The sequence below is a fragment of the Scyliorhinus canicula genome, chromosome 6 (genome assembly GCF_902713615.1).
Source record: "Scyliorhinus canicula chromosome 6, sScyCan1.1, whole genome shotgun sequence".
Lineage (NCBI taxonomy): Eukaryota > Metazoa > Chordata > Chondrichthyes > Carcharhiniformes > Scyliorhinidae > Scyliorhinus > Scyliorhinus canicula.
Genome location: NC_052151.1, coordinates 218,615,100 through 218,640,466, shown reverse-complemented (window position 1 = coordinate 218,640,466; position 25,367 = coordinate 218,615,100). Strand labels below are relative to the sequence as shown.

Here is a 25,367-nt window from a genome sequence, read left to right as displayed (position 1 = left end):
CACGGTTTGATTCCCGTACCAGCCTCCCCGAACAGGCGCCGGAATGTGGCGAATAGGGGCTTTTCACAGTAACTTCATTTAAGCCTACTCGTGACAATAAGCCATTTTCATTTCATTTACAATGCACAGCACACCTCAAATCCCATGACAGGTATCACCAGCACTGTCTCCGCAAACTCCTGAAAATCCACTGGCAGGATAGGCGTACCAAGGTGAGCGCCCTCTCCCAGGCCATTAACTCCAGTATCGAGGCACTGGTCACGCTCGACCAGCTGTGATAGATGGGCCACATTGTCCGCATGGTCGACACAAGTGCTGGACGAGTGCTCTACTCCGGGCTCTGCACTGGCAAGCGGTCTCCAGGAGGGCCGTGGAAAGGCTACAACGATGCTCCGAAAGGCTCCCGAAATAAATGCAACATCCCCATCGGCACGCGGGAACCGCTGGCTGGAACGCACCAACTGGAGAAGAAGCATCCGCGCAGGTGCCAACGCCCTCGAAGCATCGCCGACTGGAGCACGCGGCAGTCCAGCACAAACGACGAAAGGGGAGCGTCCCACCCACCCGCCTCATCAAACACCACCTGTGGCAGAGTCGGCGGTTAAAGGAGCGGGCTATTCAGCCATCGCAAAGCCCCCCCCCCCACTCCCAGGAGAGGAAGCAAGTCATGCTCGACCCTGGGGGAACTGCCCAGGAGAAAGAGAGATGTTTGTTTGAATCGACACAACGCACAGGGGTAGGAGAATGGCCCTAAGTCGCAATGCTTCCTGGGAGAGCAGGTACAGACACAATGGGACAAACGGCCTCCTTCTGTAATTCTGACAAACTGATTTCATCAAATCCAGGATCCCATCCACATTTTAATCCCAACTATCCTCGTACCATTCCATTTGTCTGAATAAACCTATCCCAACTTTCGAATGGCGCCAATCAATTTAAAATTGCTTCTACTTGTTCATCCGAGCGAAATGAAGCACTGCCTCTCGCCGTTAAACTACATTCGCCCCCCCCCCCCTCATCCTCCGCCCATATCTGCACTTTGCCTGCACCATCCCGGGTTTCCTCTCACTATTCCCCACAGCCTCTCCAGCCTGGTGCCCCCAGTGATGCTAATCTGAGACTGTACTCGGAGCTCGGACTGTACCGTGATTCTCGACGTCGCTCAGCACCCTCTCCAGCTTTGGTATCTCTCGCCGCAGGCTCAGAAAGGATTTCCACATCGCCCGCACTGCCTCACAACCCTTCTCCATCACCAGTTTGGCAGCCCCGGCTCCCTGCTCCTCCAGCTCGCTGACCCTCTGGGAAGGACAAGAGTGAGCACGTCACAACACATCGGCAGGCACACAGAGAGGCCATTCAGCCCATCGGCTGGGTGCTGGTGGTCCTGCTCCACACAGCCCTCCTCCTGTCTGCATCTCACCCCATCAGCATCTCCTCCCATCCCTCTCTCCCATGTGTGTTTATCCCTGGTGTGTTCAATACGTCCCCACCATACACCTCAACCGCTCCCGGTGGGAGCGAGTTCCACATTCCCACCGCTCCCAGTGGGTGCGAGTTCCACATTCCCACCGCTCCCGGTGGGAGCGAGTTCCACATTCCCACCGCTCCCAGTGGGTGCGAGTTCCACATTCCCACCGCTCCCGGTGGGAGCGAGTGTCCCACATTCCCACCGGGGTCCCGGTGGGTGCGAGTTCCCACATTCCCACACGCATTACCAGTGGGTGAGAGTGCCACATTCCCACCCTGCTCCGGTGGGTGCGAGTTCCACATGCCCACCCCCGTCCCGTTGGTGCGAGTTCACATTCCACCGCTCCCGGTGGGATCGAGTTCCACATTCCCACCGCTCCCGGTGGGAGCGAGTTCCACATTCCCACCGTCGCCCGGTGGGAAGCTGAGTTCCACATTCCCACCGCTCCCGGTGGGAGCGAGTTCCACATTCCCACCGCTCCCGGTGGGAGCGAGATCCACATTCCCACCGCTCCCGGTGGGAGCGAGTTCCACATTCCCACCGCTCCCGGTGGGTGCGAGTTCCACATTCCCACCGCTCCCGGTGGGAGCGAGTTCCACATTCCCACCGCTCCCGGTGGGTGCGAGTTCCACATTCCCACCGCTCCCGGTGGGAGCGAGTTCCACATTCCCACCGCTCCCGGTGGGAGCGAGATCCACATTCCCACCGCTCTCCGGATGAAGATGTTTCTCGGGAACTCTCCCAGTGGATTTATTCATGATGAGGTAATGATGAATATCATTGTAACCTCCCCCAGTCTCTATAACCCTCCCTATCTCTGTAACCTCCCCCCTTCCCCACAACCCTCCCTATCTCTGTAACCCCTCTTCCCCCCAACTCTCCCTATCTCTGTAACCTCCCCCCTTCCCCACAACCCTCCCTATCTCTGTAACCCCTCTTCCCCCCAACTCTCCCTATCTCTGTAACCTCCCCCCTTCCCCACAACCCTCCCTATCTCTGTAACCTCCCCCCTTCCCCACAACCCTCCCTATCTCTGTAACCTCCCCCTTCCCCACAACCCTCCCTATCTCTGTAACCTCCCCCCTTCCCCACAACCCTCCCTATCTCTGTAACCTCCCCCCTTCCCCACAACCCTCCCTATCTTTGTAACCTCCCCCCTTCCCCCCAACCCTCCCTATCTCTGTAACCTCCCCCAGTCTCTATAACCCTCCCTATCTCTGTAACCTCCCCCAGTCTCTATAACCCTCCCTATCTCTGTAACCTCCCCCCTTCCCCACAACCCTCCCTATCTCTGTAACCCCACTTCCCCACAACTCTCCCTATCTCTGTAACCTCCTCCAGCCCCTACAAACCTCCCTATCTCTGTAACCTCCCCGTCTCTATAACCCTCCCTATCTCTGTAACCTCTTCTGGCCCCTACAACCCGCCTTATCTATGTAACCTCCTCCAGTCGCTACAACTCTCCCTATCTCTGTAACCTCCTCCAGTCCCTACAACCCTCCCTATCTCTGTAACCTCCTCCAGCCCCTACAACCCTCCCTATCTCTGTAACCTCCTCGAGCCCCCACAACCCTCCCTATCTCTGTAACCTCCCCCCAGCCTCGACAATGTTCCCTCGCTCTGCGACCTATGATGGAGCATACTATGGGATAATCCGAGCTTGTGCACTTTGACATGAAGAATAGAAAATCAAACTATAATGTGAATGGTGAATGACTGCAGATTGCCGAGGGATCTGGGTGACCTGGGTCACATATCACAAAATGTTCGCATGCTGGGGCAGGAACTGATAAGGAAGGCAAATGGAACGTTGGCCTGTATTGCAGGGTGGCGGGGGGCGGGGGGGGGGGGATTGAGTATTAAGGTCGGTTATCTTGCTCTAACTGGACAGGGTGTTGTTGGGACTGGAGTTCTGGGTTGTGATGAATGTCGGGATTTCAGATACATTGTGTTATATGCAGTTGGTGCAGTGAGATTGAAAAGCCTGGGTTAGTGTGTGCAAGACCGCTGCGGTCGTGTTTTAACCAATCCTGGTTTCCAAGACAATCCTGGTTTCTTTTGGCGAGCTGGGGTTGCAATTAAAGCACGGTAAAAGCTTGGGCTAATGGATTTTTGTTCACATCAAGAGGGTGCCCTGCGGGGTCGTTAATGAGCGACATCACGTTCAGTTCCGTGAGCTGACGGGATGAGCCAGGCGATGAGGAAAAGTCGACTGTGGAAGTTCGCTTTTACTTTGTGGCTGGAAGATGAGCGGAGGAGTTTGTGAAGAATTACATCCAGAGATTCTGCATGGTTCTGACAGGGAGCGGGGGGCGGTCAGCTCTACTTCTCAAAAGCCATCTCAGAAGATCTCTCTTTCTCAAAGTGGCGTGTCCAGCCATCGCTGCACAGCAAGCATTCCGGAGTCTGCTCACTGTATATAACAGTGGATTGAGAGCCGAGATGGCGTTTCGTTGTTTCAGTGGGAATAAAGATAGCAATGAAGGGTTAGTGTGTCGCTGTATTAATTAGCATTGTTTAAGCCAATTAGAACAGTACAGGCCCTTCAGCCCACGATGCTGTGCTGACCATTTATCCTAATCTGAGATCAACCTAACCTCCACCCCTTCAATTTACTGCTGTCCATGTGCTTGCCTAAGAGTCGCTTAAATGTCCCTAATGGCTCTGACCCCACCACCTCTGCTGGCAGTGCATTCCACACACCCACCACTCTCTGTGTAAAGAACCGACCTCTGACATCTCCCCTATACCTTCCTTCAAACACCTTCTAATTATGTCCCCTCGTGACAGCCATTTCCACCCTGGGGAAAGTCTCTGGCTGTCCACTCTATCCATGCCTCTCATCACCTTGTACACCCCTATCAAGTCACCTCTCTGCCTTCTTCGCTCCAGTGAGAAAAGCCCTAGCTCCCTCAACCTTTCTTCATAAGACATGCCCCCCCAGTCCAGGCAGCATCCTGGTAAATCTCCTCTGCACCCTCTCCAAAGCATCCACATCCTTCCTATAATGATGCGACCAGAACTGGACACAATATTCCAAGTGTGGTCTAACTAGGGTTTTATAAAGTTGCAGCAAAACCTCGCGGCTCTTAAACTCAATCCCCCTGTTAATGAAAGCCAAAACACCATACGCCTTCTTAACAACCCTATCAACCCTGGGTGGCAACTTTTGAGCTAATTGTAAGCTATTTTCTGGTGTGCTGTTAAAGACATGAGTAATAAAGGTTTTTTTAATAAACCATATCCCTATTTCATTGTGTAATCACTCCTGGAGCGCAGAATCCTTGCCTCGGTCTTACACAATTAAAATAAATATCTGTCCAGTGGCCCAGCCAGAGTTGGGGTGGACTCGGGGATGGTAATAGTCCAGAGTTTTTAACTCTAGTAGGGACGCACTAGCATATATTGATCTGCTTGCAAGCAGTTCAGAGATGGCTCGCTAAGTTGATTCCAGGGATGAAGGGGTATATATTTTGGGGAAAGGTCGAGTGGGTGGGGAGCGGGGGGCTGGGCTCATTGGAGTTCAGAAGAAGGAGAGGAGATCTCAATGAAACGTACAAGATTTCAAGGGGAGCTCGACAAGAGTGGACGCTGGAAGGATTCTGTCCCTCGTGGGAGTGGGAGGGGGGATGAGGGAGGGGGAACCAGGAACTCGGGGGGGGGGGGAGGTGGGGGGCACGGTTTAAAAATAAAGGGCCTCCCATTTAAGGGCATTGGACGAGGAGAAATTTCTCTCGGTCTCGGCGGTCTCTGGCATTCTCATCCCCCCCCCCCCCCCCCCCCCCCCAAACAGCGCAGTGGGGGTGGCTGCAGGTTATTCAATGTACGCGTGGCTGAGTTCGACAGACACTGGATTGACGAAGGAGTCAGGGCATTGTGGGGTCGGAAGGTGGTGGGGGGGGGGGGGGGGGGGTGGGAAGAGGAGCAGAGAATTATTTCTGATGACAAATGGCAAAATCTACAGAATCGTAGAATTTACAGTGCAGGAGGCCATTCGGCCCATCGAGTCTGCACCGGCTCTTGGAAAGAGCACCCTACCCAGGCCTCACACCTCCACCCTATCCCCATAACCCAGTAACCCCACCCAACACTAAGGGCAATTTTGGACACTAAGGGGCAATTTAGCACGGCCAATCCACCTAACCTGCACATCTTTGGACTGTGGGAGGAAACCGGAGCACCCGGAGGAAACCGGTGCTAACCACTGTGCCACCAATGGCTGATCTGATCGTAAACTCAATGCTGCATCCTGCCTTCCCGCTCTAGATCCCCAGTATTGCTGGATCATTTATTACGTATCAAATTAACCTTTCTCTCCCCCCCCCCCCCCCCACCAGCTCACAAGCCTTCACTACATTCCCCAACATTGCATTGCGTATCCCTGGCTGCTCAGTGCTACTGAAGCGCGCACCCTGCTCTTCGGACTTACCTGGTGTTCTTTATCCTCCAGACACTTCCCGCGACATAAAGCCAGGCTGATGGCTGTCACTTGTCCTTCAACCGGCTGCTCCAATCCATCCCGGTAGAATCTGGTGCATCTGTACAGCTCAAAATTATCGTCCAGGATCTCAGAGAGCCGGCTTGTGTCTGTCGAACAACAATGTGTAAGTCCAATTGAACACCAACAGGAATTTGGACCCTGGACACACATTCTAAACGTCGAGCTTTGTCATCATACAACATGAAAATAAACATACAGCATCAATCCGGTTTAAAATGAACATGACAGAGTAAAACGTGCTTTACAGAACAGATTTTGCCTCTGGTCAGAACCCTTTCAGACTCTGGCTGAATATCTTCAAAATAGCTGCTTCAAATGGGCTGTTTCAGCCTCTGGATTTCAGACAAGACTGCTCTGCTTTAGAATACTATTACCTTTTTTTTTTAAACTATCCAACTTGGAAAGAATAGTGGACTCGGAGTTAGGCAGATCAGAACTCAACTCCTCCAAACTCACTGCCTCTCTGAGCTCCACCCAGCAATGAAACACACGAGGCAAGATTCTCCGAAGCCAAAATCGTGTCCGGCGATCGGAGAATGGACTCCAACGCGGGATCCGTGCCGCTGGCCGGGGAGGGCATCTGCTACGGCTGGGGTGGGGGGTGGGCTGTGGAGTCACGGTTTGCGGGTTAGGTTACGCGTACGGCCGGCGCCACGTCGAATGGCGTGACCGGTGCAGGTCGTCAGCCGTGCGCATGCGCGGACCGGGACCCGGTCGTTCTCTGGCCCGATCAATGGAAGTGTCAACCGGCGCCGGTGCTAGCCCCTCGTCGATACCGGGATCGGTGAAGGGTTTGTTCCAATTGCCGGTCGTGAAACACCACGGGTCCCACGCCGGCATTTAGCCGCAGAAACGGGAGAATTCTGCCTCTTGTCTCTGCAGTCTGCACATGAACTCCCCAGCGACCTTTCCATTAGTCCAGACTGAAAAACACATCCCCTTTGTCAATTTCACAACCTGGCCGTTAAAAGCACCCAGGACCTGAAAACAGAATTTTTAATTTTTTTAAAAAAAACATGACCACTGCAGTCAAACGCATTCTAACCACAGACTATTAACCCTTAAACTGCCGACTACATTTATTATTCAATGTTCCTCACATCTTCCAATTGTCACATAGGGCGCTCCTATATTCACAACACAGAGGGAAGGTCTGTGATGGGGTTGAACACAGATTACAAGAGTTGACAAGAGTGAGGCAAAAGGCAATAGATAGTGGGACAAGAAACGAAAAGGAGAGTCGAGAGGAGGTGCAAGCGGAGACAGAATAACCGGCAAGCATGTCAGCAGGGGTTAGAATCGGAAATAGCTGAGCTCAGGGAGGAGGCCAGAAGGCTGCAAAGGGCCTTTAGAACCAGAGAATAATTCCTGCAGTGCAGAAGGAGGCCAGTCGGCCCATTGAGTCGACACTGACACTCTGACAAAGCACCCTGCCTCGGCCCACTCTATCCCCAGAACCTCAACTAACCTGCAGATCCCTGGACACCGAAGGGCAGTTTCGCAGCTAACCTCCGGAAACCGGAGCACCCGGAGGAAGCCCCAGGCAGACCCAGGGAGAACGTGCAGACTCCGCACAGTCACCCGAGGCCCAAATTGAACCCGGGTTCCTGCCGCTGTGAGGCAGCGGTGCCAAAACACTGCCACTTTAGACTGGGTGGCTTTGCCAAAGGGACAGCACCAGTAGTATGGCCCGAATGGCCTTCTTCTGCACTATAATTCTGACATTCATTTCCTCTGAACTTGCCTGCGTCTGTTCGCTTCCTTTTTGGAGTGGCTGACTCTGCTTGTAATCGTCGACGTCCCGCCATGATAATGACAGATCCTCACGTTCCCGTATTCTGGAATCAAGATAACAGGAGAGTCATCAAGGAGAACTGCTCACGGACGTTACCATCGCTGAATCGCAGTACCCCAACCATCCACCAACTTAAATATTCACTCCCTCATGTGGCAGCCGCGTGTACCATCTACAATACACACTGCAGGAACTCCCCAGCACCTTCCAAACCCACGGCCATCTAGACGGACAAGACCTGGGAACCCCACCACCTGGAGGTTCCCCTCCAAGTCACTCACCACCCTGACTGGGAAATATATCGGCCGTTCCTTCACTGTCGCTGGGGCGACGTGCTGGATCCCGCTCCCTAACAGCACACAGTGGATGTACCTACATCTCAGGGACTACAGCGGGTTCAAAGAAGCAGCTCACCACCTGAAGGGCAATGAGGAATGGACAAAGGAACGTCACAGCTCAGGTACCGAAACAGCCCACGATAAAAATGCAGCAAGGCCTAGACAATGGGGCTGATTTAGCACAGTGGGCTAAACAGCTGGCTTGCAATGCAGAAAAAGGTCGGCAGGGCGGGTTCAATTCCCGTACCAGCCTCCCCAAACAGGCGCCGGAATGTGGCGACTAGGGTTTTTTCACAGCGACTTTATTGAAGCCTACTTGTGACAATAAGCGATTATTATTATATCTAAGCTTATTCTGACAAGCGGCAAGTAACATTGATGCCACACACGTGGTATTACTATCCTAGACCAGTCCCTGACCCGTGCTGAGATCCTGAAGAGAAACCGTGATATTTTTTAATTTGTAAGACTCTGAAGACAGGATACTTCACTCCAGTCCACACCCAAATAGGGACACGGTATTTTAAAACAAACTTTATTAACTACACAATATCAAACTATCATTGAACTAGTGGCTTACAATTACCAATTAAACAAGTCTCAACAGAAAAATGAAAGACTTCAACTTCTGGCTTCCCCATTAAACTGTCTGACTGCATTCTAAAAGACAAAATTGTACCTGCCTCTACCATTGCCTCTGGCAGCCCATTCCAGACACCACCATCCTCTGTGTGAACAAATTGCCCCTCTGGACCCTTTTATATCTCTCCCCTCTCATCTTAAACCTGTGCCCTCTGGTTTTAGACTCCCCTACCTTTGGGAAAAGATGTGGCTATCTACCTTATCTATGTCCCTCATTATTTCATAGACCTCGATAAGATCACCCCAATCTCATGTGGAAACCCACATGGTTAGCAGAGACAGGGATTCCTGCCTCCTGACTGCTCCCCCTGCCCCAACCCCTCCCCTGTCTCCTCCCCCTGCCCCCTGACTCCTCCCTGCCCCCTGACTCCTCCCCCTGCCCCCAGACTCCTCCCCCTGCCCCCAGACTCCTCCCCCTGCCCCCAGACTCCTCCCCCTGCCCCCAGACTCCTCCCCCTGCCCCCAGACTCCTCCCCCTGCCCCCAGACTCCTCCCCCTGCCCCTGCCCCCAGACTCCTCCCCCTGCCCCTGCCCCCAGACTCCTCCCCCTGCCCCTGCCCCCAGACTCCTCCCCCTGCCCCTGCCCCCAGACTCCTCCCCCTGCCCCTGCCCCCAGACTCCTCCCCCTGCCCCTGCCCCCAGACTCCTCCCCCTGCCCCTGCCCCCAGACTCCTCCCCCTGCCCCTGCCCCCAGACTCCTCCCCTGCCCCTGCCCCCAGACTCCTCCCCCTGCCCCTGCCCCCAGACTCCTCCCCCGCCCCTTGCCCCCTGACTCCTCCCCCTGCCCCCTGACTCTGACTCCCCCGCCCCATGACTCCTCCCCTGCCCCCTGACTCCTCCCCCTGCCCCTGACTCCCCCTGCCCCATGACTCCTCCCCCTGCCCCCTCGCCCTGACTCCTCCCCTGCCCCTCCCCCTGACTCTGACTCCTCCCCCTGTCCCTGACTCCCCCTGCCCCATGACTCCTCCCCCTGCCCCATGACTCCTCCCCCTGCCCCCTGACTCCTCCCCCTGCCCCCTCCCCCTGACTCCTCCCCTGCCCCTCCCCCTGACTGACTCCTCCCCCTGCCCCCAGACTCCTCCCCCTGCCCCCAGACTCCTCCCCCTGCCCCTGCCCAGACTCCTCCCCTGCCCCCAGACTCCTCCCCCTGCCCCCAGACTCCTCCCCCTGCCCCCAGACCTCCCCCTGCCCCCAGACTCCTCCCCTGCCCCTGCCCCCAGACTCCTCCCCCTGCCCCTGCCCCCAGACTCCTCCCCCTGCCCCTCCCCTTGCCCCCTGACTCCTCCCCTGCCCCATGACTCCTCCCCCTGCCTCCTCGCCCTGACTCCTCCCCTGCCCCTCCCCCTGACTGACTCCTCCCCCTGCCCCCTGACTCCTCCCCTGACTCCTCCCCTGCCCCTGCCCCCTGACCCCTCACCCTGACTCCTCCCCCTGATCCTTGACCCTTGCCCTCAGCCCACATCCCCTCCCCCCTGACTGGCTGATGTCCATCTGACTAAGACTCAACACAGTCTCCAATTATCCACTCGTCGGGGGCCCTGCTTTATATAAAAATCACTGCAGCCCCAAGCCCGCCCCGCTTCCACCCCCACCACCTCACCCGCTGGGCCCCTCATCCCGAACTCTCTCCGCCCGCGGCCATCGCCTCCCGGCCTCTGGATTCAAACCTTCCGCCAACAAGGAAAACAGCACTGCGCCTGCGTGCCCGGGAGGGGGCGGGGCTACAGGTCAGCACTGCGCCTGCGTGCCCGGGAGGGGGCGGAGCTACAGGTCAACACTGCGCCTGCGTGCCCGGGAGGGGGCGGGGCTACAGGTCAACACCGCGCCGGCGTGCCCGGGAGGGGGCGGGGCTACAGGTCAACACCGCGCCTGCGTGCCCGGGAGGGGGCGGGGTTACAGGGCAGCACTGCGCCGGCGTGCCTATCCGGGGGCGGGGCTACAGGACAGCACTGCGTCTGCGCTTGTGGAGGGGCGGAGCTAACGCGTGTCCATGCGGGGCGGGGCTATAGGGCATCAGTGCGCCTGCGTTCCGAAGGGGGCGGTTGATCGGGGCTCCCGCCTCTTGTGACTGACGTTGGCGGGCAGGCCGCCGGCCACCGCGCGCCTGCGCGGGATGAAGGGGCGGGGCTTTTGCCCAGAGTCCAAATCCGTGTCCGTGGAGATGGGGAGTAAGAGGTGCGTGCGCAGTGCGCGCTGGCCGGTCATCGCGCCTGCGCAGTACGGTCAGGCCGTGCGGCTGCGCAGTGCGCTCCGGCCGGTCTGCAGCCGTGCGGCTGCGCAGTGCGCTCCGGCCGGTCTGCAGCCGTGCGCCTGCGCAGTAGCTCAGTGCTGCCTCCCACCCCCAGCACATGTCCCCTGGGGGATGCCATGTTGATGCCCATTCACAACATGGGGTACAGTCCCAGACAGGCTCACACAACTGGTATGGTGCAGCAGGAGGCCATTCGGCCCAGCGCCTCCCTACCGGCTCTCCAAATACACCGGGTTGTGGGATTGGCCATGCTAACTAGTCCCTGAGTGACCAGGGGGCTGCCCATTGGGTTACGGCGATAAGGCTGCTGCAGGTGGAAACAGGTCAAATGCTCATCCAGAGGGTCGGTGCACAGTCAATGGGCCGAATGGCTTCCTTCTGCACTCTGGGTATTCTGTGACCATACCTTTGTGCCAATCCCCAGCCCTTTCCCCGTTTCCTGCACATTGTTTCTATTTAAATAATCATCTAAAACCCTTCTGAGTCCCCCTCGAGTGAAGCTGTCTCCGCCACACTTCCAGACGGGGAATTCCGGACTCAAACCGCTCGCTCTGTGAAAAGGTTTTTTCCTCACATCCCATTTGATTGTAAATCACTTCAATCTGTGCCCTCTCATCTTGGATCATTTGACCAGAGAGAACATTTTTCCCCATCGACTCGGTCCAGCCCCCTTATGATTTTGAACATCTCGATCAAATCTCTCAGCCTCCAAGGGGAACAGTCCCAACCTTTCCAATCGATCCTCATAACTGAAGTTTCTCATTCCTGGAACCATTCTTGTCAACCTCTTCTACACTCACTCCAGTGTGTTCACATCCTTCCTATAGTGCGGCTCCCAGAACTGTACACAATACTTCAACCGAGGTCAAACTTGTGCCTTGTTTAAGTTAAGAATAACCCCCTTGCTCTTGTACGCTATATCCCCATTAATAAATCCCAGAATACTGCTTCATTCACTGCTCTCTCCACCTACCCTGTCACCGTCAATGATCTGTGCACAAATACAGCGTGGTCGCTCTGCTCCTGCATCCTTTTAATGTTGTCTGAACAGAAAAACCCAGCAGTTACTAGCCCAACCAGCCCATCGAGCGTGTCCTAACGGTTTGGTCCTGCTATCTAATTAATCCCACCTTCCTGCTGAGCTCTCTCTTCCTCTCTCTCAGCCTTATGTCCCAGCAAGACATATACTCATCCCCTTTTGAACATTAATTAGCCTGCATCCACAATGGCTAGCTGTGGAAAATAGAATGGCAGCTGTCAGCAGTCCCTCTATTCGAGGGTGACAGCCACTCAGGATGTGCATTTCTACCACGCGTCCTTCTCACGTGATTGAAAAAAAGATTCAGCCATTGAGACTGCACCGACCCTTTGCCTGAGCACTCTGCCCATGCCCATGCCCACTCCCCCCTATCCCCACAACCCCATTCACTTAACCTGTACCTCCCTGGACACTAAGGGGCAATTTAGCACGGCCAGTCCACCTAACCTGCACATCTTGGGACACTGTTATGGGCCAGGGTTTGGAGAACCCCAAAGTATATCATGGAGTTCACCTGACCCACAACTTTTACTAGATTGTGGTATGGGGAGCACACGGCCCACTCTGCAGGTGTGGTACAGCAGAAATGGGAAAGTATTTTTTAAAGCAAAACAATGTTTATTCTATGAACTCAAGTTAACCTTTTTAACACATACAGTGAACATCTTAGCAACCATTAATTCAAATACAACCCAAAAAATAATAACACTGTAATCCTTAATAACTTCCCAAACAACATCCAGAAGACAGAAGAAACACCTTTTAACAGAAGCAAAAAATACAACACTCAGTAATCCTTTAAGTTATCTTTTTAACATCCATAAGACTCAAAACACCTTTTAACAGAAGCACATCAGGTTTAAATTCACTACTGAGAACATTTATAATTCTGAATTCACCAAATGATCAAGAGATAGTCTTTTGATGGCAGAGAGAACAGCAGTACACCTGCTCTGTCTGGCTTCAGCTCCAACACTGAAAACAAAACTAAAACACACCTTGCAGCAAATAGCCTAAAACAAAAGTAAAAAGCTGGCAGACAGCCCAGCTCCACCCACTCTCTGACATCACTGCAGTAGTAAACACCCATTTCTTAAAGGTACTCTCATACAGATATTTATATACACACCCATTTATAAACACCTATTTCTTAAAGGTACATTTCTTAACCACCTATTTCTTAAAGGTACTCTCACATGACATCACGAAGGGACAGCGTGGTGCTGCGATAGAGGATCAATGGCCGAGCAGATTCGAAGGGCTGAATGGCCTCTGCCTGCTTCTATAATTTTCTATAACATTGAACCTGTTAACGTACTCTTCCCGGTTTCGGCTTCTGTTCTCAGTGAGGACTCTTCATGTCTGAATAGCTGAGCGAAGGCTGTCGGCCCGTGGAGATTCCCGTTGCTTTTTCTTTTTGACTTTTAAAGACTGATTCTCCTTGCTAAAGCCCAGGGGAAACGTGGGTGAAATGAAGCGAGCAACAGGCAGGAAAAACCAGGGGGCACAGTTCAACGGTTCGGAGAGCGGGGAAGGGCCTGTTTTTCCGGGGGCGGTCCGCCATTGTCCGGTCTCGACGGCGTCCACGGTGCTATGCGTGGCTCGGACGTCGAGGAGCAGGGTCGGCTTTGCGCAGGACCTGACGTTCCCGGCGGCAGGAGGAGGAGCTGGGTTTCTCAAGTTTACCCTCTCCATTTCAGGCCAGCGCGCGATCGTCACCCAGCGCCAATCGGATCCGTGCGCCCCCACGGTGAGCGATGAAGTGCTGAGAATGAGCAGGCGTAGATGAGAGTCCGATTCGCGGGCAGGGGGCAGACGCAGATTCTGAATTTTGCCCGCCCCTTGACCGGGCACTCCGCCCGCCCTCCTTTCCCAACCTCCCCCTGCCTTTGGGAAGTGGAATCCACCCCCACGCCCGGGGTGACCTTCGCTCGCCCTTTTCCATTCCCTCCGGGCGAAGCTCGTTTTCCGTGTGGCCACGCTTTTCATTTTCGCGCCCCCGCCAAACGTTCCCGCCCAAGCGTCCGTTCCTCGAGCAGGTTCCAGGGCGGTGGAGTTTGGACTGTTGCTCGTTATGCTTTCCTTAATTTGCTCTGTTTTAATTACTTTTGCTCAAGAGTCGCCAGGTATCTCTCTGATACCGCCACAGGGTTCAAAGCCGAATACTGATCAATGACTCGATACACCAGTTAGTAAGTTTGAAATCAATACACATTTATTTACACACACAGTCAATTATTACTCATGCACAAACTCTACTCGTTAAACTACAACTACTACTAAAAGCCTATACTTAGCTTTGGGGGGGCCCACTCAGTCAGAGGAATAATGGCCGTTGTCCAATTCTGAGGCTGCTGGCTTCGAACTGGTATAGAATAGTAGCTAGGAGCGCCTATCTCGTAGCGTGTGTTGACCTTAGACTTACTTGGCTGGTGCTTGGCGGCCTCTCGTCGCTGAGAGCCAAGGCCAAGGTGAAGGTGAAGAAGAAGAGAGCGATCTGTCTTTGGGGACTCCTCTTTATACCCCAAAGGGTGTCGCGCCCTTCTGGACGGTTCCTGAACTTGGCCCCAATTAATCGGACCATGTCCCAATCATTTGTATTGATTCTCTCCAATAACGGGGTTGTTCCACGATCGCTGGGCGGGCCCTAGGTAACCGTTGGCCTACCTTTGGTTTAGTCTCCACTGGCGCCGGGGAGTCTGGCCTGGTACCGATTGTTTAAATGTTTCTCTTTTGTCCCCTCCGAAATCATTTGGGGGCCCCATATGATGGGGCAGGCCCAGTTCAGTTGGCTGGATGGCTGGTTCGTGACACGGAACATTGTCAACAGCGCAGGTTCAATTCCCCGTACCGGCTGAGGTTATTCCTGAAGGCCCCTGGCCTTCTCAACCTCGCCCCCGGCGGTGACCCTCAGGTTAAACCACCACCAGTCCGCCCTCCCCCCTCACCGGGGAAAGCAGCCAATGGTCACCTAGGATGAGTGTGAATTTCCTTTTGACCAGAGCACGCCGTGTTTCAGTGTAAAACCGTCCCAGCCTCTCTCCACACTCTCTCTCTCTCTCTGTTCTTCTTTCAGACTGTTCCTGAACCCAATCAACCTGGAAAAGATTTATGCCACCTGCCATCATAGCCGTCTCATTGTGAACTGTGCCCCGCTGGGTTTCTTCTGATCACATCTGGACTCCACTCCACAGTCGCAGAAGACGCGGCTGTTCATTTGAGACGGATTTGAGGGTAAATCTCTTCTCTCAAGGGGGTGACGAATCTTTGGAATTTCTCACCCCGGGAAGGTGTGGAGGAGGCCGAGTCCTCGAACGTTCCCAAGCCCGAGATCGATGGGGTTTTAATCAGTCAGGGAATGAAGGGTCGCGGAGACGAGGTGGTTGAAGTAAAGTCGCCATAGCCCCAGGTAACCCAAGGCTGCTTTCCCCGGTGAGGATTTGGGGCAGAGCGGAGGGTCACCACACCTCAGGGGAAAGGTTGAGAGGGCGGGACCTTCATGAATAATCTCAGCCGGTACGGGAATCGAACCCACACTGCTGGCCTTGCTCTGCATCACCAACCAGGTATCTAGCCCACTGAGCTAATTGTCCTGGCTGAAACACCTGGGGGGGGGGGGGTTTACAACCAACAGGTTCTTTCGACGGTCATGAACCGGCTTGATCTGGACTGAGGCAAAACCCCTGGAATCGGCCAATGGCATCGTGGGCTATCATGTGACTCGGCTCTTGAAGTGACCGTGCATCACAACACAACAACAACCCAGATATCGAACACAGAGAAATGCAGCACAGAACAGGCCCTTCGGCCCGCGATGTTGTGCCGAACTTTTGTCCCAGATTAAGAACAAATTAATCTACACCCCATCATGCTACCGTAATCCCTGTGTCTATCCAATAGCCGCTTGAAGGTCCCGAATGTTTTATGACAGATAGGGTGGAGAGGAAGGAACCTTTCCCCTTGGTGGAGGGCTCGATAACCGGGGGGGAGGGGGGGGGGGGTACATTTAAGGTCAGGAGCAGGAGATTTCGATAAACCTTTTCACCCAGAGGGGATTAGAATAGATGGGGGCTGGGCGGCTGGGCTAGACGGTATGGGCCGAAGGGCCTCGTTCTGTGTGATGAATCTCTGTGAGTCTCTTGCTGCTGTTGCTGGGAGATGTACCATGTTACGAGAAAAGTAGGGAGCAGTTTTAACGGGGCTGGGATTTCCATGGCCCTGGTGGGCTGGTTACGGAAAGGAGCACGCTGCGGTTTCTGGCTGTGCTTCAAATCAGCACGGTAGCATTGTGGATAGCACAATCGCTTCACAGCGCCAGGGTCCCAGGTTCGGTTCCCGGCTTGGGTCACTGTCTGTGCGGAGTCTGCACGTCCTCCCCGTGTCTGCGTGGGTTTCCTCCGGGTGCTCCGATTTCCTCCCACAGTCACAAAGATGTGCAGGTTAGGTGGATTGGCCAGGATAAATTGCCCTTAGTGTCCAAAATTGCCCTTAGTGTTGGGTGGGGTTACTGGGTTATGGGGATAGGGTGGAGGTGTTGACCTTGGGAAGGGTGCTCTTTCCAAGAGCCGGTGCAGACTCGATGGGCCGAATGGCCTCCTTCTGTACTGTAAGTTCTATAATAAAAATCAGCACGCAGGGGAAACTGTGTTTTGCGAGCTGCTGGGCTGGGGAGGAAACAAGAATGTCACCTGTATGTGCAAGGAAGACAAAACAGCTCCTGAAACTCCAGACCCCAGGCCAAAGCAAAAAGCCGATGGGGGTTTCTCCAAAGTGAGTCTATGCTGTTTGGCTGAGCAGCGCTGAGAGGCGAAAAGCATAACCCGGACACCATTACAATGATGCCAACATCCACCATTTTCCCTTCGACCTCTGACCTTGTGGCAGAATTCCTGTGTGTGTGTGTTTGTGAGTGTGTGATAGTGTGTGTGTGTGAGAGTATGTGTTTGTGAGAGTATGTGTTTGTGAGAGTGTATGTGTGTGTGTGAGAGATAATGTGTGTGTGAGAGTGTATGTGTGTGTGAGAGTGTATGTGTGTGTGTGTGAGAGTGTATGTGTGTGTGTTTGTGAGTGTGTATGTGTGTGTGATAGTGTGTGTGAGTGTATGTGTTTCTGTGTGTGTGTGATAGTGTGTGTGAGAGTATGTGTGTGTGTCTGAGATAATGTGTGAGAGTGTGTTCATAAGTGTGTGTGAGAGTGTATGTGTTCATGAGTGTGTGTGTGTGAGTGTGAGATAATGTGTGTGTGAGTGTATGTGTTTGTGAGTGTGTGTGCGATAGTGTGGGAGAGTGTGTGTGATAGTGTGTTTGTGTGGGAGTGTATACGTGTGTGTGCGTTTGTGAGTGTGTGTGATAGTGTGTGTGTGAGTGTATGAGTGTGATAGCATGTGTGTGTGAGTGTGGTAGAGTGTGAGTGATTCTAATATTGTGCGTGTGTGTTTGTGAGTGTGTGTAATTTAGTGTGTGTCATAGAAGTTAGGAGCAGGAGGAGACCATTCAGCCCTTCGAGCCTGCTCCGCCATTCCTTATGATCATGGCTGATCATCCAACTCAACAGCCTATTCCCGCTCTCCTCCCATACCCTGTGATCCCCTTCACCCTCAGTGCTGTCTAACTGCTTCTTGAAAACAGGCAATGTTTCAGCCTCAACTACTTCCTGTGGTCAGGAATTCCACAGGTCGACTGACCATTCTCTGGGTGAAGAGACTTCTCCTCATCTCTGCCCTAAAGCAGTGCTTTTCAAAGTGTTGCTCGTTTTACTGGAGTGTGATTAACACGCCTCCGTTTAAAGGCCGTGTGCTTAACACTACTATGGCTCTGTATGTGTAATTATGCTCGGAGTCGCCAGGTGCCGTATTGAGACACCGTCACAAGTATATCAAGGTCAGGTTCAAAGTAATAAATCCGTACACCGATTAGTAAGTCCAAATGATTGGTGTTTATTATTACAAATATAATAAATACACATGCATACGCTAAAGAGACTAACTTACTTCTAATACTAAACAACTAAATACTTATCTAGACAGGAACAGGCAAGGTCAGGGAACAAGGCCTTCGTCCCGTTCTTGGTCTGTAACTTTCTGATTGGCAAAGTTGTCAAGGGCTAGCAAGGTCTGGATCACGTAGCGATCGTTGTATTGGCACTTACAGTTAGAACATAGAACAGTACAGCACAGAACAGGCCCTTCGGCCCTCAATGTTGTGCCGAGCCATGATCACCCTACTCAAACCCACGTATCCACCCTATACCCGTAACCCAACAACCCCCCCTGAACCTTACTTTTATTAGGACACTACGGGCAATTTAGCATGGCCAATCGACCTAACCCGCACATCTTTGGACTGTGGGAGGAAACCGGAGCACCCGGAGGAAACCCACGCACACAGGGGGAGGACGTGCAGACTCCGCACAGGCAGTGACCCAGCCGGGAATCGAACCTGGGACCCTGGAGCTGTGAAGCATTTATGCTAACCACCATGCTACCCTGCTGCCCCTGGCTGATGCTCAACGGCCGGTGATGAAACTGGAGTCAGGATGCGATGTAACAGGTCTGGGCCGGAGTCTGGAAGCAACAGTTGGAGCAAACAGATCTGGGAGCAACAGCAGATCTGGGCCGGAGCAAAACAGACCGAACCATGTGCGGGACCTACTCTTATAGGTCCCAGGAGGTCAGGCCCCCTTGGGGCGGCTCCCTCATCGATTGGGTCTTTCCCAATCGATATCTTTCAAACTCCCAATTCCTAGGGTCGTTCCTCGATGGGTGGGGCGGTCCCTACGGCTCTTTGTGTTGGTTGCTTTGGCGCCATTCTGTCTGGGCGTCTATGGAAAAGTATCCATCGATACTTAAATGTTTCTATTGTCCGGGGTCTGGATCTGGATCACCTCATTACTATGCAGATCTGTTTCCCATTTGCACCTTTGGCTGAAACTCTGCACCTGGCCAGAAACTGGTTTCTGTACGTGCAGAATGCAAAACAGTCTTTTGCAAGTTGTTTGTCCTCACTATGACTGTTTTTCCCTGCAGTCTTATCAGTTCTCCATTTTGTAGCCCAGTGTCCATCTTAGATGGCTACAAAAGTGCGGGTCACAACCTGTGGGTGGGTCACGGTGTGTGTATGTCGGGAGGGTCATGGATGCGAATGGTCACGGTGTACCTGTAGTTGCCCTGATCGCAGGAGAAGCAGCCAATGGCCTTACCGCCTTTTAAATTGAGAATGGTGGCCACTACTGTCTTTCAAATGAGAGAAAAATGGGTCTGTATGTCATGTGAGAGTACCTTTAAGAAATGGGTGTTTATTACTGCAGTGATGTCAGAGAGTGGGTGGAGCTGGGCTGCCTGTCAGCTTTTTACTTTCGTTTTAGGCTGTTTGCTGGAGGGTGCGTTTTAGTTTCGTTTTCAGTGTTGGAGCTGAAGCCAGACGGAGCAGGTGTGCTGTTGTTCTCTCTGCCATGAAAAGACTATCTCTTGATCATTTGGTGAATTCAGAATTATAAATGTTCTCAGTAGTGACTCGAACCTGATGTGCTTCTGATAAAGGTTTTGTTTTTAAGTCGTATGGATGTTAAAAAAGGAAAGCTTAAAGGATTACTTAGTGTTGTATTCTTTGGGGGTTGTATTTGAATTGATGGTTGCTAAGATGTTCACTGTATGTTTTAAAAAGGTTAACTTGAGTTCATAGAATAAACATTGTTTTGCTTTAAAAAATACTTTTCCATTTCTGCTGTACCACACCTGTAGAGTGGGCCGTGTGCTCCCCATACCACAATCTATTAGAAGTTGTGGGTCAGGTGAACTCCATGATACACTTTGGGGTTCTCTAAACCCTGGGCCATAACATGTGTGCAGTCTCCTGGCCATACCAGCAGCAGAGAGCACGTCACGTACATACACTTGAAATCAAGCGCCCTGTACTTTTGTGCTTTTCATACATAACCACGGAGAAGAGCTACTTCCATTTTGTTAGCTGCTGGCAAGACATCTGTGAAGATAAATCATTTTCATCCAAGAAAAAGACGGCCAGAGACACAAATAGGCAGTGTACCTACTGGACAGGATCTGACAACAGAATCTGCTGGGGAGAGCTGCACAGGAGAGTCCAGGGCAGGAGAGAGCGGTGCTGGTGTTAGCTCTGTACAGAGCTCCAGGGCCTCTGGTTAACAACCTGCAAAGAATAAACTTAACTCAGGGACAAAGCAATATAATGAAGATAATTTTGCCAATGCAAATAAGGATCCAAAGCCCATTTGTGGTGCATCTAGAACCTTAGTTAGGCCACACTTGGAGAGAACCTTAGTTAGGCCACACTTGGAGAGAACCTTAGTTAGGCCACACTTGGAGAGAACCTTAGTTAGGCCACACTTGGAGAGAACTTTAGTTAGGCCACACTTGGATCGAACCTTAGTTAGGCCACACTTGGAGAGAACCTTAGTTAGGCCACACTTGGGTCGAACCTTAGTTAGGCCACACTTGGATCGAACCTTAGTTAGGCCACACTTGGAGAGAACCTTAGTTAGGCCACACTTGGAGAACCTTAGTTAGGCCACACTTGGAGATAACCTTAGTTAGGCCACACTTGGAGAGAACCTTAGTTAGGCCACACTTGGAGAGAACCTTAGTTAGGCCACACTGTTGCACGTTTTGCTATGGGCGTAAAACGCGTTTATTGGGGTGTATTAACTTCCAAGTGCTTAACACCACTAGGCTCTGTTCTATGTATTTATTCAGCTCAGGAGTCGCCAGGCGCCGTATAGACACCGTCACGAGTATTCCAAGGTCAAGTTCAAAGTAATAAAGACGATACACCGATTAGTAAGGCCCAAACGATCAATATTTATTATACAATTATAATAAATACTCATGCACACACTAAGAGACTAAGCTATGACTAAACTAAAGTAATCAGAATACTTATCTAACAGGAACAGGCAAGGTCAGGGAGCGAGGCCTTCGTCCTGGTCTTGGGCTGCAACCTTCAGCAAGCGTTCTGGTCACTGGGGGGTTTAGCGGGCTTAGTTCGCGTAGCGAGCGTCGTACTGGCACTTACGGTTCGGCGGCTGGTGCTCAACGGCTGGAGTCAGGATACAGCTTCAAGGTCTTGGTCAGGGCCGGAGCACGGAACAACAGACCGGACAACACGAGGTCCCTGTCTTTTATAGGGATCCCAATGTCCTTCCCTCTTCTTGGGCGGGCTTTACCTTTGGTTATCTATTGGGTCAATTCCTCATCGATACTGTTTGAATTCCCCAATGCGAGGGGGTCTCCGTGATGGGGGGGGCGTTTCTTATGCCCTTTTGTTTGGAGGTTTCTGGTGCCTCGATGTCTGGGCCTTGATTCAAATGTGTCCATTCAGAGTCAAATGTTTCTATTGTGTGGGTGTTCAGGTCTGATTGCCTCATTAGTATGCAAAGCGTTTTGCCATTTGCACCTAACTAAGGTCTTCTCACCTGAGCCCAAACTGGTTTCTGCTACTTGCAGAATGCAAAATGCTCTCTTTGCAGACTGCTGTTTTGGCTAAACTGCCTTTTTCCCTGCAGTCTTAGCGCTTGGCTTACTTTGTAGCTCAGCGTCCATTTTAGGTGGCTACATTCCCTCCTTGTGATCCTCACAATCAAAATATTGTGAAGGATCACCTATGTACGTTGCCTTGAGTGCATCTGGGTTGCCTTCTTTGTGTCCCCTGACCTCTTGCCAGTTCCTGGGCTACTCTATCTTAAACTATGGGAAGAAAATTTTTTTACCTGATATCTCTACTTGGCGCTATGTCAAAGGGGACATGCATTACCATAAACTGGGAACCTCTACCTATCACAATTATCCCTAACTTTACTTAAACATTTCCTCACACTCTAAAACCTTAACCATTCACACCACAACATCACACTTCCTAACTCGGCAGTCGAGTATAGGACAATATAATACAGGGTCGAACTTTATTTACAGAGTGCTTTAATCAGTGAGGGGCTGAGGGGCTTGGTGAAATCCGAAGATGGGAGATTGAACTCCATAGACGGTTGAGGGGCAGGAACGGGAGGCTCTCCTCTTCCACTTCCTCAACCTGAGGGTCTGTACCAGTATAATGAGGATCGCAATCACCAGTAGTGATTCGATTACGTATGACATGGAGTACCATGTCATAAATTTTGTGCACCAGGTCTGAACCTCACTGATCAGAGCTGAGCACTGGGGAGTTGCTGTAAGGGAAACATTTACTGTGGGGGTTGTGGGGGAAACGTGTCTTGCTTCCACACATACAAATATAGCATTTAAAAGCAATAGGTGAGCTTCCATCATCTTCAACTTGTTCTTCCTTCTTTCTTCCTCCTGTATGGACAATCCTTGCTTCGATCCCTGTCTCGTCCTTCGAAAGCTATGGGATCAAGCACAGTATCTGTCAATACACAGTTTAAGATCTTTACCTGTTAGTGCATCTGTCTTTTAAATTCCAATTGGCCCTTTAAAAATGACTGGCCAAGTCACACCCTGTGACTCCCCTCATTTTTTTTTTCAAAAGCGAATTTGAAGACCAGAATACACCTAACAATCCTTCTCCTGCGAGCCGTCTCGCAGGCTTTGCTAGTTTACCATCCGAATGTTCCCGGATGTAAATAGCATGTGGGATGGCGGCCTAAGGGCTGCCTAACGAAAAATGAAAACCACTTGGAAATGAAAGGTCGAATGGGTTGCGTATGGGCCGCTACGGGTACGAGTTGGATGGGATCCCCGGGTAGGGCGTGCTGTGCCATACCCGAGCTTGGCTGACCAAAGTGGGTTCTCAGACAGGGCGGGTCCTCAGTGCCGTTTGTCCACTGCCTGAGTAACCTGGATTAAAACGGGTACGAATGTGTTAACCGTGACTTGCAGCCTCTATTCACCGAATAGAGGGGCACCTAAAAACAAGGGAGCCAAGATGCTCCTTCATCTGAAAGCATGAGCTGGGCTTCAGACAATTTAGCTGATAAGGTGAGCTGCTCACCATAGAAGTTCTCAGAGGTTTCGGCAGAGAAACTAAAGTGCGTGTAAGGTGGTCACAAGCCTTACAACTTTGAAAAGATCTCCAATCAAACTGGTTTTTTTGGAACCGAAGTTCTCAAAGGTATCGGCGGACAAACTAACGTGTGTGTGAGGTGGTCACAATCTTTTCAGCTGAAAAGAAGATGTCCATCCTCCAACTGAACCATTTACATTCCTGAAAGACAAACAAACATAAAACGATAGACAAACATACGTGCAGGTTCCATCAGAAAGGACATCGTTTCCCTCAAACGATTCCTATTTTACATCATCTGGACACCTCACTTTTCCTCTGTCTCTGTGAACAGGGTCATAAAGGGGTTGCCGTATCGGGATTCAGACACCGTGTCATCCTGCTCTCCCGGATCCCACACCCTTGTGTGGATCAGGCATGATATTTTTGAATTGTGTGACCGGGGGTCACTTTCATCGTTGCGGACAAGTCTGTATGAATTGTCCCTGTGCCATAGTGTTGTGTCAAGTGTGTTGTCGGGGTAGTCGGGGTCGGGTGGTGGTTCTGGGTTTTTAAGGTAAGTGACTTCCATGGGGTCACTGGAGTCGGGGTCGTAGTTGGTGCAGTGTGGGCTGTATGGCTGTGTGCTGTCGCTGTCCTCAGAGTCAGTGTCTGTCCTGCTGTCTCTGCTGTGGCAGCTTGTGGGCGTTTCGGGGCGTGGTCTGTCGTGGTCTGTGGGCGGAGTCGTGGGCGAGTCCGATGATGAACTGGTCTGTGAGGGGGATGGTGGAAAGGTGTCTCTGGTGGGTGGGGTGGTGTTCTGCTGCGTCTAGCAGGACATGGTGTGCATGGTTGGCCTGTGTTCCATATGCCTTTAACTGGTTGATATGGAACCGCGGTCTTACCATTAGGATATTGTATCCTATAAACTGAGGGGCTAATTTTATCCGAAATTGAGTATGGGCCGGAATATTTTGGAGCCAAAAAACTGCTGGGGTTGTAAACAGATAACATTACCTGTTGCCCAACCTGGAATTCTGTGGGGTGTACGGTCTTATTAAAACAAGCTGTGCGTTGTTTACGGCGTTTCCCTAGCTGAACTGCGGCTGCAATCTGTGCAGACCTCACAGTCTCAACCAAGTCTTTAACCGTCTTTTCGTGTGTGAGGGCCGTCACTTCGGGGCTGGTCATGTCCAGTCCTAAAAGGAATTCTGTACCTTTCATAGGGCGTCCGGTCATGAGCGTGTGTGGTGTGTATCCTGTGGAAGTGGAAACAGTGTCCCTTATGAACATGAGTGCAAATGGGAGCACTGAATCCCATGTCGAATTGTTCTCCTGTACCATTTTCCTAAGGGTAGTTTTTAGGGTCCGATTCATGCGCTCCACAATCCCGCTGGACTGTGGATGATACGCAATGTGGAAATTTTGTTTTATGCCGAATATTGTCAGGACGTTCTTCATGACCCGTCCTGTGAAGTGAGATCCCTGGTCCGAATCAATACTTCGGGGTAAACCCCATCTCGTGAAGATGTGGTGGGTCAGGATCTTTGCAGCTGTCTTAGCTGTATTTGTTCTAGAGGGGAATGCCTCTACCCATTTGGTAAAGGTATCGATGACCACCAGAACGTATTTATAGCCATTCCTACAAGGGGGCAATGGTCCTATAAAATCGATCTGGAGGTTTGTCCAGGGGCCGTTAACTGGGCGAGTATGCCGAAGTTGTGCTTTTTTAGAATACCTCTCCGGGTTATTCTGAGCACAAATAAGGCAATTCTCAATATAATACGTTACATCAGTCCTGAGATTAGGCCACCAACAGAGCTGTCTGAGGTGCCTCGTGGTTGCATCAATTCCCTGGTGCCCGTGGTTGTCATGAAATAAAGCAATCATTGCATTCCTGTCCTGCTGCGGGACCACATAAAGTTGTTCCTTTATGATCACACCCTCATGTGTGGTCAGTGCGTGTTTAAATCTCTCGTACTCTGGCACAAAGTTGCCTTTGAAAACCTCCCTGAGGTCCTCATCCTGCTTCTGTGCTGCTACAAGATCTTTAATATCTGTCTGTGAGATTTGGACTGCGCTCACAGGGGCGCTAGCTGGTGCGCTAGCTGGGGGGGTCCATAAGTGTCCTCGCCTGGAACCTGCCTTAGCCAGTGCGTCGGCTTTTACATTCCCAGGGGGGGATGACCTATGGTGACTTCTTACCTTTATTATGCCGAAGGTCCTGTCCTTCGCTTTTTCTAAAATATGCTGGAGTAGAGGGGCTGATGGAAGGGGTTTCCCGTCTGCGGAGACAAAACCTCGTGTCCTCCACAGGGGCAGAAAATCGGTTAAACTGTTACAGACATATAAGCTGTCTGAATATATGT

General features: G+C 52.0%; 1 protein-coding gene across 2 annotated transcripts in view; it reads right to left on the bottom strand.

Annotated features, from left to right (window-relative positions):
• Positions 1 to 6,055, bottom strand: part of LOC119967877 (NACHT, LRR and PYD domains-containing protein 3-like) — a 35,236-nt gene extending 29,181 nt beyond the window's left edge. The window contains exon 1 of one of the 2 annotated variants that reach the window (XM_038800960.1): positions 5,898 to 6,055. Coding sequence is in view for 1 of the 2 variants with exons in the window: in XM_038800959.1 (XP_038656887.1) it covers positions 1,145 to 1,250 (106 nt within the window). In the remaining variant the exon portion in view is untranslated. Of the gene's footprint in view, positions 1 to 1,144; positions 1,251 to 5,897 lie in introns of those variants that run through there. The other variant, XM_038800959.1, reaches the window with a different exon arrangement.
• Between the last annotated feature and the right edge of the window lie 19,312 nt (positions 6,056 to 25,367).